Below are 16106 nucleotides of genomic sequence, written 5' to 3' on the forward strand. Positions count from 1 at the left end.
ATATAGTGTTGGTTCCTAAAGTTGATCAACTAAGTACTTTTGGTCCCTAAAGTTTTAAGTGAGTGATATTGGTCCTTAAAATTTAAAAAATAAGTGATGTTGGTCAATCTGCTAATTTCTATTAGTTTTCATATTTTATGTGTCTAACGAAACAATGAGGTGACATTTTTTAAGTGATGTGACAACTTTTTAAGTGAGGTGGCAACTCTTTTATTAATCTAAATCTTCAATTCACATCTAGATCTCTCACCAATTCTTTTTATTATTTATTTTTTTAAATAATAATGGTATTTGAAACTTTCCTCTTTCTTTTTATTATTATTTTTAATTTTTTACTATTATTTATTTTTTTTGTTTTTTTACTATTATTTATTATTTCATAATATCACAGCTACTTTACTTTATGGTATACCAACCAAACTGTATAGAATTTTTTACTTAAAAAAAAAGTCGAGTAGATAGAAAATAATAAGTTATTCTCTAATTATCTTTAAAGAAATTGAAGTGAAATTATCTAAAATTTAAATTCAAATTCAAATTCAAATTCATTGAGGAAAACAATAATGTTATTACATCACAATATCCAATCATATATATATATTTTTGACATTAATATCCAATCATATTTGACAAATTATACAAAAGACAAGTAAATAATCATAGAGTCAAAAGCATGTTCAAAACCGTAAACAAAGGGGCGAATTATATTACATTGCATCAACCCATTACCCTTTGTCCACACAAAAAGCAAAGCAAAAACTGTATTTGTCTTTCACTACACATTTCCTACCTCCACTCACCGAGTCAAAACCAATCTCACCCAAATACCACTAGTGCAGTCTCACTCTTTTCTTACTCTTTTCCAATTCTCCATTAAAATAAACTATTGTTAGTACACAGCATCTCTCTCTCTGTCTCTCTCTAAACTATTATCAGTACAAGCATATCTCTCCTAATGTTACGAGCACAAAAAATTTGACAACATTTTTTATTTTTCACACTCATTGAGTTAGCAAATTTTTATTGATTTTTATCTGAAGCTATTACTAACGTTATATTTTTACCGATCACTAATAGTCTACCACCGACGCCAACAAATGTCAAATTTTTTTATGAAATTTGTTGGTTTTATAGAACTTATCCATTCTCTCTCTCTCCAATTTCCACAATGCCCAACTCTCTAGTGCGCAATAGTGCGTAGTTTAGTAAACCTGTTCCCCCCTGTACTCACTTTCCTCTTTCAAAATTTCAAAAAATCAAAAACCTAAAATAAAAACAAACAAACTCTTAAGGAAAAAAAGAAAAAAAAAGAAAAGTAAAAAAAAAAAAAAAAACAGATAAACAACCACCATCTCATAACTAAAAAGACCAGACTTGTCATTTGTAGTTCACTCCTCCTTTTCTCTTTCTTTCATCTTCATCTTCACCTCCTCTGTTTTTCCTTTTACCTTCCAAAGTTTCAAGGAAACCCTAAATTCAACATTCACTACTGTAACCTCAAATGGGTGTTGAGTTGAAGAGGGAGCCAGTTGAGAGTAGTGGTTCTCTGCATTGGTTTTGAATGGGAAAGACAGAGGAGGAGCAGCGTGAAGCAGTGGGATTTGAAGTGCCTAACCAGAATGTAGAGAACCAGTGGGTATGGTGTGGAAACAGTGGCTATGGCTGCTGTGGCTGTTGTGGGAAACTCATTGGTGTTAGATGTGTCTTGGTTTTGTTGCTCTCTGCCGCTGTTTTTCTTTCTGCTCTCTTTTGGTTACCGCCGTTTCTCAAGTTTGCAGATCACCAGGATCTGGATCTTGATGCCTACAAAGGTGGGGTTTCTTTTTTTTTTTTTTTTATTATTTAAATTTTATATATTTTTTAATTTTTGGGTTTGTGAGTAAGCAACATTGTGTGATGGGGTTAGATCTAGATTTTTTATTTTTGGCAATGGGTTTTATTTATTTTTTAAAATTTTTTGTGTGGTTTGGATGGTGGGGTGGTTGTGACTTTTTGTTTGGTTGATGAGAAAATGTGGGTAAAGGAAAAAAGTTACTTAGATTTATTAATTTGGGTTTTAAAAAAAAAAATGTAAAATGTTGTTTTTCAAATTTTAGGGGTTTCGATTTTGGAGTATATTTATTGGGGGCGAAAAGTAAAATATGGAATGTTTTTGTTTATGCTGTTTAATTTGGGAAATTTTGAGAAACTGAATTAGGATTAGAGGTGTTTGATTTGATTAAGGGTTGCTATTTCTGTTATGTTCATACATTTTTGGGAAATTGCAATTGAGAAAAAATAGGGTAGTCTGAATCTTATTTGATTTAAGGTAGTTTATTTTGTGCGTTTCTTCTATTTTTAGTATCCGGAATTACAAGGATAAGGACCTACATTTCAGGAATTGGGCATAGATGCTTATGTCTTAAGTCTGACTTTTTTGATGGGTGGTATTTTTGCCTTCATATTTTGAGTTGGGTGAAAAGGGGATCTTCATGTTAATAGCAAATCTTGTAATTCGGTTACAGTTACAAGAATTAAGTTTCCAATTTGGATAGCCCCCCAAAAAAAAAAGTTTCCAATTTGGGTTTTCACATTTGAGAGTGAACAATATTTTTGATCAAAGGGCTCTTATCAAGCTTGTGCCAATTCAATGGTCTATCATAGCATCCGTGTGATATGAGGTGTCAAAATCGGTGTTTATTTATTTATTTTTTTCTCTTCTGTACTGTTACTGTTAATGGAAACCTTTTTGTTTGGCAGTCATATATACAATATGAATCATGAAGCCTACTGAAGGTAAGTGTAAATAAGATCTGGCAGAGTATAGGAGTTCAGCATACTATATTAAAAAAAGTTTATGAGCATACCATGAGGCTTCTACCAAATTTTTGGTCATTTCTTTCATTCTCTTTTGTATGTTGATCTTTAGTAACCATAACATGAATCAGCTTCATATAGAATAGTCTCAGCTTATTGGCTTGCTGAAGTTTGATTGCTGATCAAAACTGATCGTTCACCTTCTCATGTACCATTCTGGTGCATTTGTTCTATGGCAAAAATAATGGGGTCTTGTTAAGTGCTTTTTATCTTATGTCTTTATTAGAGCTATGCTATGGACAATTCATGCATTGAACACTAGAAGCTAAGCTTAGTGTTTATAGATCCGCACAACAACACATGCTTAAGGAGATGCAAGCGGTTTTATTTGTTTTGAACACTCGTTTGGGTCAACTTACAGGTAGTGTAGGTTGTGATTGAGTTGAAGATTTGCACAATCTAAACCTATCAAGATGTCCCAATGGCCAAACCAGTCTTTCTCAACTTGTGGGTGGTCAAGTTGAAGATTCATATAATTCTAAACAAACAAGGATGAATCTAAGGTCAAACTAGTCAAAACCCAAGTGGTTTATTGAACTTAAGCACCCAAAAACTATTTTTTTGAGAATGAAACACCCAAAAACTAGATAAGGAAGAAATTCCGTTGATTACTTTTCACTTTGGAAGAGAAATATTCTTATGGTACTGGTTATTCAAGGAGAAGGAAGACTATAGACAAGGGAAAATAATATCAGGCATCAAGACAAGCTTGAAGATGATAAGAAAAAGAAGAGAGAGAGAGAGTCCCTTCCCAAAGGAGGACAAAATGTTATGTGCTTTTTATCCCATGTATTTTTATCATTTTAAAATTGTTATTTTTGTTATTAGTTTGGGTAAATAGAAAAAGGTGGAATAGATTGTTAGATTAGTTTTAAAATAAATCTTATCTACTTGTAGTAGATAAAGATTTGATTTCTTTTGATTTTAAATGTTAGATTTATCTTGTAAATCCATCTATTTATATGGCTTGATATTGAATAATTAAGGAGACTTAAAAATGTTATTGGTGAGTGAAATTTCAATGTGGAGGTTTGGACTTCCTTGAAGTAGTCCATTTTAACACATTTGGAGGCGCCTTGGTTCTCTCAGCAACTAACAAATTGGGTGCATAACATTTTGAGCTACTTGGATGACTCAATTAATCAGTTTCTTTGTGAGTTAATTTTTTATGTTTCATTTACATTTTGCGATATTGCACCGCATTTGAAGTTATAAGTTTCCTCAGAATACTCTCATAACAATGTGCCTCTTCACTAAATTTGTAGAGCAGAATTATTTGTTCCTGTTGCATATTTAAAACTGAAGCATCTATCATATTTGGACTTAAATAATTGAGTCAGAGTTCGGCACTTCAGCTGTGTATCTAGAAGCAACAACATGGGTATTTGTCTGCAAAAGAGTACTCTTACTTTGTAAACCTTGACAGGAGGAATTGATAATATTTTGTTTTTAGATGTTTGCAAATAGATTGACTGAAAAGAGACTCTTACTTTATTGTTCGTGAAATTTCGAACCAGGAACTATGTTAACGTCTGTTTTGGTTTTATTGCTTTTGTGCTTTCACTTTCTGGTACATTGCAATATGTATTGTACTGGCAAATGGGACATTGCAATCTTGCATTCATAGGGACTATCATTAGTTGGTTCTATGTTGCTTGAACGTATGGTTTTTGAGATGAAAATATAGTATTTTTCATTTCAGTAAATAGATTCTGCCAAAAACTGGCTGGGGAATCTATTGTTAAAATTATTGTCAGAAGAGGAATTCCATCTTTGATGATGGAAATTTTAAATAGTGCCTTGATTATGTGATATTTAGCCTTGATTCAAGTATTCTGTTAAGTTCTGTGCTTTCATTACTAAACAGTGCAAATTTTTTTCCTACTTTCCTTGTAATCCTCATAAATCATCTCACAGGTATGGATTGTGAAATTTCTAGGTAGCAAGTATTTATAGTATGATGATGTGAGAATGATTTTAAATTCTCTGCAGTGAAATTTATTAGGTTTTTTATATTATGTGACTGACAATTGTTTTTGTCCAGGTCATGATATAGTAGCAAGTTTCAAACTTAAGATGCCAATTTCTTTGCTGCAAGACAACATCTTGCAGCTTCAGGAAGACATTTTTAATGAGATGCCCTATACTGGCATCAAGGTATTAGCTGTTTTTTTTTTTGGGTGTCACATATTTCATATTTCTGCATTTTGATCTAATTTATTTTTTGAACCAGGTTGTCATCTTATCTCTAGATTCCAATGGTGAATCAAACGCAACAAAGGTTGTGTTTGGGCTTGATCCTGATGCAAAAGATTCAAAAATATCCCAAGCTGCTGAAAGTGTGATCAGGGAAAATTTTGAATATCTGGTTGAAAATCAATTACCTCTAAGACTGAATACATCCTTGTTTGGGGAACCATTCCTTTTTGAGGTGCTAAAATTCCCAGGAGGAATTACTATAGTCCCCACACATAAAGCATTTCTTTTGCAGAAAGTGCAAATCACTTTCAACTTTACATTAAACTCCTCTATCTATCAAATACAAATAAATTTCATTGAGTTGAAGAGCCAGCTGAAGTTGGGATTACATCTGGCACCTTATGAGGTTTGTCAATCTTTCTTTTTTGCTCAATTACTTTGTATTTCCCTGAGGCTTATCTGTGATGTGATGGTTGCATGTTTTAGTATACCAATGCCTACCAATCTTAATGTATAAATTGAAGGGCCCAATCTTGTTCACTATTTTCATATGTTTTTACACATGAAAATTTTGTGTGGTTGTTTGTGAATTTGAAGGGAGTGGGCAGGATTGTGCCAGTAAATTTGTGTATGAAGGTGTATGATGATAGCATTATAAACTAGCTTGTATTCCATGCATATGTATGGATGCATTTAAAAATAAAATTATCAGATGCATATTAACATTATTACCTAAGTTACTACTAATGGTCTTTTTTATATTTCTGTCAACTCTTCAAAAAGCCGTGTAAAGCTTATTTTTGGGTAGAATACTCAAATTGTTCATTCTTGATATTTTTTTATTTGGAGGAAAAAAAGAAAATATTTTGTTACTTCCTAACTTAATTTTTATGATTGTGATGTAATAAATTATATCATGTTTACATTTTTTAAAGAAGATATTAGCAACTAGTTTATATTTGAACCAACAATAAGTTTCTGTAAGAAAATCTAGATTAGTTTCAAATGGATTGGAAGTGGTTTCAAATAGGATTTGAAAGCACTATGGATTTCCGTAGTCATTCATGGTAAAAGTATAATGATTTGATAGCCTTGCTATGCACTATGGATATTTTAAGTGACTTTTGTCATCTGAATGCAGAACTTGTATGTTACGTTATCAAACCTGAAAGGTTCGACAATTGAGGCTCCCACTATTGTTCAGTCTTCTGTTCTCCTGGCAGTTGGGACTCCCTCAATACAAAGGTCAAAGCAACTGGCTCAAACCATCAAAGGTTCTCATTCGGGAAACCTTGGCCTGAATAACACTGTATTTGGTAGGGTTAAGCAAGTTCGTCTTTCAGATATCCACGGTGATGATGGCAGTGGTACCTCACCTTCTCCTGCACCTATGCCTCATCCTCACCACCATCACCATCACCACCATCATCACCATCATCATCACCATCACCACCACCATCACCATGATACCCATCTAGCTCCTGCAATTCCTCCCAGATCTGCAACTGAGAAGGGTACACCTGCAACTCACAAAGGTGCACCTGCACCTGCTCATGCTTCACCTGCCCCAAAGAGCTCACCTGCGCCTGGGAGAAGTTATGAAGCAAAGCCTCCTGGTTGCCAATTTGGATATAATAGGGGTTTTCCAAGGAATGCAAAAAGGCACTCTCACTTAGTCCCTACTCTTGCACCATATATATATCATTATCCTGCTTCCTCACCGCAAGCACAAGCAGTTACACCGGCACCCGTACCCCATTCAATTTCTGCATCTAGTCCTTTACCAAATGTGGTTTTTGCTCATGTCCAGCCCCCATCAAAATCAGAACATTCTGACATTATGCCATCAGTGGCACCATCACCATCTTCATGTGAGTATATATAATGGTCCTACTTTACTGCTCCAAATATAGCTGATATCTGATGCAATTTATGTTACACTTGTTTAGAAATTTGTTTTGTCATGTAAATATTGTTAATTCTGTTACTTTTAGTGTGTGTAATCCACACCTCCTCCCATGCAGAGTTGTTTGGTATTAGATTGGTCAGTTTGTAGTAGCTCAGCCCATGTGTTCCTATGCGTACACACACATGCACACACATATAAACGATAGGATTACAACTTTCATATGATCAATCTGTTTTTATCTTTTCTGAGATTTATTGGTCTATTAACTTTGAAACATCGAGACTATTTTAATATTTTCATCTATGTATAGATATTACATTTTAACTGTAGCATCATCATGCACTGTATTTTGCAGCATCTGTAGGGCGTCTTCATACTGCGCAATGGGCATTTTCTCTGTTCCTAGCTCTTGTGTTACAGTTATGACTTACGAACAAGGGAGAAACATTCTATATTGTAGTTAAAATCACTTCTCTGGTACTTGAAGGATTCGATAGTGTTGTTCGACTGGGACAAGCCGGAGGTGTTCTGTAAGTGTGAGCAACTCAAAGGGCATGCTTCACATTGGAGTGGATATATGTTGTTTTTATGCGTGTAAATATTTGATTAAAAATCCAGTTGGTAGATGCATTTTCAGGTCAAAGTCACAGAGATGGCAGGCCGTGATTACATGCATTGCAGCTGTTTTGTGTATTCTCTTCTGCAGAAATGCAAGGGGGAAAAAAGAAAAAAAAAGAAAAAAGAAAAAAGAACCAACAAATGTATAACATTACCTTTTTGTTTATCATCCCTCCCACGTCAATCAGGTATGCTTTTTCCCCAAAGTAAGAAGGCCTCATTTGGCAAAGATTCTAGAAATTTGAAAGCATGTATTTCTAATGGAGCAGTTAGTTACTTGTGGGCTTCAAAACAATTTATGCCAAGGATTGTACCCCTAAAGGAGAAAAGGAAAAATAAAGAAAGAAAGAAGGAAAGAAAGAAATTTAAGAAACTAATCTCATGTGGAAAATCAGAGTCTTCAAACCAAAAAGGGCTAATAAAGTTGGCTACCAATCACCGCAAAAGGTGAGTTTTGTGCATTGTGACATAAGGCAAGTTTGAAAAAAAAGGGGCTTTTGGTACCATTTTGTAAATGGAAAGCCTACAATGTAACATATGATGTGAACAACATGGCAATGTAATTCTAATTGATTGAACCATTTTAGTATTAACGAAGATCTTCTCGTTTTATATTACTTCTTCCAGAAATGAGGTTTTGATTCAATCTATGAACATTTGTCTACTTAAAACCTTCGAAGTGATGTATGGGTTTCAATATGTCAACTTTTAAATATAAAACAATAAAATACATAGATGATAAAATCCATAAAAGACAAAGTTTGGCAACAAATTTGGTTAGAGACTAAGGCTACAACTCCACTTAATATATATATATATATATATATATATTTTTATTGGATGTGAATTTTGACAAATCCATCATTGGATTACATTTTCTTTTTATATTTTCCACGCTTGCAAAATTTTAATAAGATCAAAGATTAATAGTTATGTCATCAATCAGATGTTTAAATTTCGAATTTGAAGTAAAAAATTATTCATAAAAAATAAGTTTATGGATCGAATAGTAAATAATATCCGATTAACATGAAATTTGACGTGTGCTTTAAAAACATAAAAAAATGCAATTCAACAATTCAAAATTTGTAGTCATGTTAATTTGTTTAGTGAGAATTGTAGCCTTAAATTACTACTAAGTTTGTAGGCAAACTTTGTCCATCCATAAATTTTGTTTTTTGTTTTGTTGATGATACCAATATTTAGTACTACACGTGTTAGTAAGGCTCTGTTTGGATGGTGAGTGATTGATATCTCATCACTCATCACCCAAAAATCATCACTCAAAACTAATCACCCTAGAACTCATTTTTTATCACTTCAAAATTCCCAACTTATACCCAGCTCTGTTTGGCCCTTAAACTCAGTTGAATTTTCATTCTAAAAACTCAAAAAATCTCAACTTGTTGTGGGATCCACAAGCTGACTTGGTGCAGTAGAAATAGAACATCAAGCCCAGCACCCAACTGAAAAAAAATCATCTCCGTGCAAATCACAAAACATCAAATCAATCTACCATAGCAGATCCGGCCATTCACACCACCAACACCTTCAACACCACAACAAATTACACTATAAAGCTTAGAAAGAAAAAGAAGAAAAAAAAAAAAGAAAAAAAGAAGAAAAAGAAAAAAAAAAAGAAAAGAAGAGAACCCAAGCCCAGAAACCAAGTGAAAAGGAATGGAAAAAAAGAAAAAGGAAAAAAAAGAAACCAAACCTAGAAACCTAATGTGAAAAGGAAAGAAAAGAAGGAAAGAAGAAGAAGAAGAAGAAGAAGAAGAGAATTAGAGAAACCAAGCCCAGACCCAGCGTGAAACGAAAAAAAAAAAGAAAAAAAGAAAAAAGACAACGAGGTGATGATGATGAAGAACATAGAAAATCAAAGAACAAAGAAAAAAGAAGTCTGATATGATGAGAGAGGAGAGAGGCACGTGACTCGTGAGTAGTGTAGCCGTTGGTGGAGTGTTGGAGAGAGCAAAAGGTTTGAGGCGGATTTGACTACTTTTTGCCGTGGGCCCATGTGTTTCTCAGGAAATTACCAAATTGTCACCGTTACTCAGTTTTCATAACTCAAAAACACCAAAAACTTGTCTCCAGTTTCCATTACTTATCACTCAATTTAGTGAGAATTGAGTGATGAAAACAAAAACTCAGAACAAATCCAAACAAGTGTTATTGCTATTGGACCCACTAGTTTTGAGTTATGGGTGATGAAAACTCAGTGATGAGTGATGAAAACAACCAAATCCAAACAGCCCCCAAGTCTTTTATAATAATTTTATTTATTTTAGTCAATGCCCCCAAAGCAACCCCCAAATTTATATGAGTACTTACCCTTTTTTTTTTCTTAAAAACTTGTCTAAAATTATGAATTCTTTTGGTAGATATTCCCATATAATGTTTGAAATTCTTATTAATCCTTCATATTTCACTTGAAATGGAGTACATTTAAAGTTAAGATTTTATTTCCTGGATCTATAGTGTACAGATGTCATATGTCACTTGAAATGGATATAGCCACGTAACATAGCGAATGCTGAAAGCTTCATGTATCATTCTTATTCTTAATGAACAACAATAGTAAATTGTAAAACTAGAATAAGCAGCTCCTCTTTGTTTCGGTGTAGAGTTGTGGCTTGTGTAGCAATCTGGCAGGATCTCTTTCAATACACTGCCTCCACTTGATTATTCAATGGATGATTGTGTTGTTGATAAAGAGCATAGCGGGCGGGGGCTTCTTAATCCGCTTTGAGAATAGTTAGTCTCCCTTGTTTTTCTTCAACAGGGAAAAAACTCGTTTTTTCATATGTTTCTTGAGTGATGCTGTAGATTTTTTTTTTTTTTTAATATGCCAGAAAGGCCTTATTGATGAATAAAAATTAAGATACATCGTGAAGAACAAATAAAACATTAGGCCGAACATCTTCTAACCAAACCTAATAATCAAATAAAGGACTTGGCTTTTCTTGCTAAAACATATGCCACAACATTACTGTTTCGTTTAACATGGTTGAGTGAGACATGTCTAAACCCAGATAAAAGAAATTTGCAATCATTGATCACCTCACCAAATTGAGCAAAACTGGAATCTTCAATCTGTAAGTTTTGTTGTAGATAACAGCACATAAGGGAATTTATTTTTCCGTACTTTTTCTCTTAGTGCATTTAGACCATTGATATTGTAAATTTTGTTCTTATGACAAAGACCTTGGTAAGTTTCATCAATATTCACTTTGTGAGAGGCAATATGAGATAGAATAAATTTAGTTTATTTACGAGTTTAATCAATATAAATGTACATGAAAAAAAAAATTTATTGTTTTTATATTCCTTGTTTCCGCTTTCCAATAGGTTAAAATTATTAATGACTTTACTAGTCGCTAACCCGTGCATTAAAATGCATTGAAAGCTATTAAATATGAGTTTTAAAATATTTTTGTTAATTTTTTTACTATTGACATTTTTTTTTTAATTGTGGTAGTTTAAAAAATTATTTCAAATATTCATTTCATTATAGTTAGCTTAAATGTTTATAAATAGGAGATGACATTAATGATATAGTATATGTAGCAATTATACAAGATACCATTCAAACATGAATATTTATAAATATAAAAAAAACAATTGTGATCAATTAAAACACAAAATATAGCTAAAGAAGTTTAATCACTCAAACTCCTCGTTTGTACTCACCTGCTATGCTTATTCTCCAAATTTGACATAAAAAAAGGGGCAATATCCAGAGCCTATAACTAATGTCATGGCCTCTCTACACGCAAGTCTAGCATAATTGAGACATTTTTTCAAGACTCACTAATTAAAAAACTTACAAAATCTTTTCAAGAACATGCATTAAATATGCAACAATTAAAGAGTTTCCTTATTCATGAAACATTGAGTTTGGCTTACCTCAAGTACTTTTTTAAGTGGACATTTCCTGTTATTTTAAATATACAATGACAAGTGGTAATGAGTTTTAATCTTTACCTTTCATTTAGTTAGTGAATGATGTGACAGTCTCTTATTAAAACAAAAGGAGATTCCAGTTAAAAAGTTATAGAAGATAAGCCAAACCTTGAAACATTTGCATCTATTGTGTTTTAAATGAAGCTCTTGTAATTCTAAAAGCAAAGCCAACAAACAAAATGTAATTAATAACCTCCAACTCAGATATTCCTTTTCCTTCAATTCTTATCTAACTAATGTTATTTCTAAAAAAATTCAAGTTGTGAGAATGAAGATCATATTAATTTTATCATTGTGAGTATGACACAAATTATGAGCAGCCAAAGAAAAAAAAAATTCAATAGTTCTACAAATTCCATTAGTAAAATTCTACCAAACACAGCACAAAAAATTCTACCAATTTTAATACAAATCAAACTTATATTCACATAGTCCATGGATTGAAAACTATCTAGCAAATATAAAACAAAAGAATACATCTTAGTAAATCATATCATCTTAGTATATGTATAGGGCATAGATACTGCCTAGTTCTAATTTAGTTCCAAAGGTAAAGAAGCATATTGGAAAATAAAATTTAGTCCTAGCCCCTTTCCAATTTGGCTTAGACATTTTCTTGAACACTTTGAATGTGATCCAAGGATAAGCTAAAATCTAAACCATAACAGCTATATCACAAGATCAAAGTGAATTCTCTATAGAGATGAATTTTATGTCTCTAAGTAAAATCATTTTTCATCAAATAGCTATTGCTATACAAAAGTTTTGCCAAATACACTTTACCCTCCCAAATCACTCTTTAAGACCAATATATCCAACCACTTAAATCTTCCTTTAGCTGAGACCACTAAAACCCTTTGTCCCTTTCACAAACCCTTTTATAGGTCTTTTCTTTTAATGTGAGCTAGAAATAAGAATAATAGTGCAATTATAACTGATGTAATATATATAAAACAAAAAAGTTCAATATAACAAAAAAGTTCAATGTAACAACAGTGCTTAGCAGAAGCAAATGGCTTAAGGAAAAAGGTTAAAAAAAGTTTATTCATAATAAAATGTCATACAATGTGTTTTCCACATTTGTTCTGATTCAATTTAGTACGCTTATGTTGCCACACCTCTCATCCAAGCTTAAGGAAAATGGTAGAATACCACAAGAAAGACTACAACATTAATGGTTGCTCTGATTAGAAGAATCTTAGGCAAGCAAGGAGACTACTTTGGTGAAAGAAAGTCTGTAGTTTTGGATGGCTATGTGTCTGTAGGGTCAATTTATGAATTCATAGATGAAATTTTGTAGTCGGGTTTGGGTTTTCAAAACTGTGTGTTTTAGTTAAAAAATTAAATAAATTAAAATGAGATGTAAAATTATGGGAGCAACAAAGCTTATGTGTCAATATATTATGAAGTTAACAAAAAGTCCAAAGTTTTGGTTTTATAGTTAATTAGTCGCAAACCTGTGCAGTGCACGAGAAAGCTATTAAAATTTAGAAATAGGAAATTGAGTTAATTAATGCATATTATAGACATTTTGCAAGTTAGCATTTAAAAATATGAATAATCATAATAAAATAAAATAACTGACATATGTGCTTATGCTGTCAATAATTCATAGTTACCGAAACCTACAAAGTAATTCACAATTCTCAAAAGCTATACAGAACTAATACCTTTTGAACACATACATATTATACAACCAAGTCTTAATTTTCCCATCAACGGCCTTTGAAAATATAAAATATTGAGATCTACAAAGCAATTCACAACTCTTAAATTTATAAAGCAAAACTCCAAAAAGCTATACAAAACTAATACATTTTGAACACATACATATTACACAACCAAGTCTTAATTTTCCCATCAACAGCCTTTGAAAATATAAATGGCAAAGATATAAACAAAGACAATGATATGAGGACACATTGAGTTTCAAATTTGAGCAAACAACCTTTTGAATTTTCTGTGCTTATCACTACTATTGCACTAAAAATATTTATTATTAAAAAGAATAAATAATTAAGCTCATCCCCTAAAAATTGATGATATGTCTAATTAAGCAAACAACCTTTTGTCTCCATTTGATTCGCCAATCATCCCAAATCCATATAACGCATGAATCATAGTACCATATGTATACAAATCTGGAGTACACCCATGATTAGGCATATCACCAAATATCTGAAGAGCATAAATCCATTGTCCCACTATTCTTACTAAGGGGTTTAATCAAGGTATTCGTTCAATTCTTAGCTTCTCAAAAGGCAAAGATATGTGAGCGAGAAGACCTAGATTGGTTGAGTTCTAGCGTGATGCCACCGTAGACTGGTGGCGCCACAGAACTCATCATCATCTGACGTGTAGCCACCTAGATCGCTGTAGTCCTAACGTGAGTCTTTTTTTTTTCTTTTTTAATTCTAACGCGAGTGAAATAAAGAGCGTTAGGGAGTTAAAAAGAAAAATTAAATAATTTTGTTTAAAAAAAATAATAATGATGTGGCAAGCTCTGAAGAGATCAACAAAAAGTCAAAAGTTTCAGTTATATATATATATATATACTAGTCGCTAACCCGTGAACTATTAGAAAATAATAAAGCATGCATATATTAAAAGACAATTTAAGTTCATGTGTGCTTGCAAGGGACACATACCTAAATAGTTCTTGCGGTAGAAATAAAAGCCTTATCTTTGAGATAAAGAACTGATGTAAACAAACTAACCTTACATAAAACAAATTAAAAAAAAAAAAAAAACATAAAACCGATGTCACGGGAAATTCAGCCACATAGTAGTAATATATAAATCTTTTAAAACCTAAACCTAAACATAAGGACTAAATATATAAACAAACTAACCTTACAAAAGCTGAACTTTATAAGCTAAAATCTATACCGTGCATTGTAGATCTTGAATGCTTTAGGGCTTCCTACGTCTAGAGAGAGAGAGTTTGCAGAAACCGTGGCTTTATATTTCTTAACTTGAGAGAGGGGTAAGGTTGCTAGGGTTTTGTAGATCTTGAATGCTTTAGGGCTTCCTACGTCTGGAGAAAGAGAGAGTTTGCAGAAACCGTGGCTTTATATTTCTTAACTTTAAAGAGGGGTAAGGTTGCTAGGGTTTTGAGAAGTTATAATTTTTATTTTTTAAATATTGTGCTGACGTGGAAAATTGTGGTGCCAGCAAAGGCTTCGGTTATATATATATATATATATATATATATAGATTACTTTGTTAGAAATATATTTCATATTTTCAAGGCTTAACATCTCTCTCTTCTCCATATTATTTCTTTCAATTAATCCTTTATTTTCCTCATCCAGAACATGATATTATTTATATATAAATAGTGCATCATAAATAAATTATCTCTGAATGCCTGGTACATGGCATGGCATCCTACAATAGATGCTAGAAACAACAGATGGGAATGTAGCCTCTCTCGATTTAACTTTAAATGTAGTTCTAAACATCTATACAAATATTTGCTTCATGGTAGATATTGTGCACCTCAGTTTACTTAGCGTCGGCCAAAAGTACCTTAGAATCATAAACAAGGCTGTAAATCCAAAGGGAAGGGGGAAAAAAAAAAAAACAAGTTTAAGTTTAAGGTCCAACTCAATAATTAGGGCTATCCAACCCAAATCAACCCAATCACTTGACCTTTGAGATTTGACCGATTTCAACAGTGATTAGGCAATCATCAACAAGTTGGCTGCTTTGAAACCCGCCTAGTACGAGTCGAGTGTTGGTTTTTCCACTTGGAGGTCTTAACCGTGGACACCCCACCATTAATAATGTGGCAGAGCCCTTTGTTTTAGCCATTGAGGCTAGTCCTAGGAGCATTCCCGAATACAGAAAAAAAAAAAAAAAAAAAAAAGAAAAAAAAAAGAAAAAAAGAAAAAGAAAAGAGAAGCATTTTGTTTTATCAAAAAAGTTTAATTTGTCTAGTTTATGGCTCTATTTAGGATTCTCTTATTTTCCTAAAATTATTATTTTTTTTTTCTAAAAGTACTGTATATAAAAGTAAAAGTAAGCTGAAATAGTATAGTGAGATACATAAATAGTACTAAAAAGCGCAGTGAGACTTATAAATAATAGTAAAAATAAGCTAAATAGTAAAATAAGTTAGTAAAATTAATCATGTTAAACGGACACTATAGGTCTATTTGTATTGCGCGTCCGCGTTTCAGGGCTTTTTTTTTTTAATTTTTTTAATTTATTTTTTAACCAGCGTGTTATGCACTGTTCATTGGCCATGTATTTAGGCCAATGAACAGTGCCAATAGTAATAAACAGAAAAAAAATTATTATTTTTATTGTTTTCAGTTTTCAGCAAAATAAGCTGTATCCAAACGCACACTATATTACCATTTTAACAATACACCCTAATGCTCTATTATTTTTTTGTAAGATTAAAATAATTGGGGGTAAAATAAAATAGTAATGTTTAAGATATAGATGTTGCTGCTTGTCATTGTAACATCTAAAAATAAATCATAAAAGTTAGCAATTTTTATTTTTATTTTTTATTTTTTTTTGCATTCTTAATGTTATTACTGGATAT

At 32.3% G+C, this 16106-nt stretch overlaps 1 protein-coding gene across 1 annotated transcript; it reads left to right on the forward strand.

Moving 5' to 3' along the window:
• Positions 1–1324: 1324 nt before the first annotated feature.
• On the forward strand, positions 1325–8199 carry LOC126693255 (uncharacterized). Its single transcript, XM_050389170.1, has 5 exons — positions 1325–1811; positions 4901–5013; positions 5090–5461; positions 6197–6926; positions 7320–8199. The coding sequence occupies exons 1-5, from the start codon at positions 1562–1564 to the stop codon at positions 7388–7390; spliced, it is 1536 nt and encodes a 511-aa protein (XP_050245127.1). The 5' UTR covers positions 1325–1561; the 3' UTR covers positions 7391–8199.
• Positions 8200–16106: the final 7907 nt, after the last annotated feature.

This window comes from Quercus robur, chromosome 7 (genome assembly GCF_932294415.1).
Source record: "Quercus robur chromosome 7, dhQueRobu3.1, whole genome shotgun sequence".
Taxonomy (NCBI): domain Eukaryota; kingdom Viridiplantae; phylum Streptophyta; class Magnoliopsida; order Fagales; family Fagaceae; genus Quercus; species Quercus robur.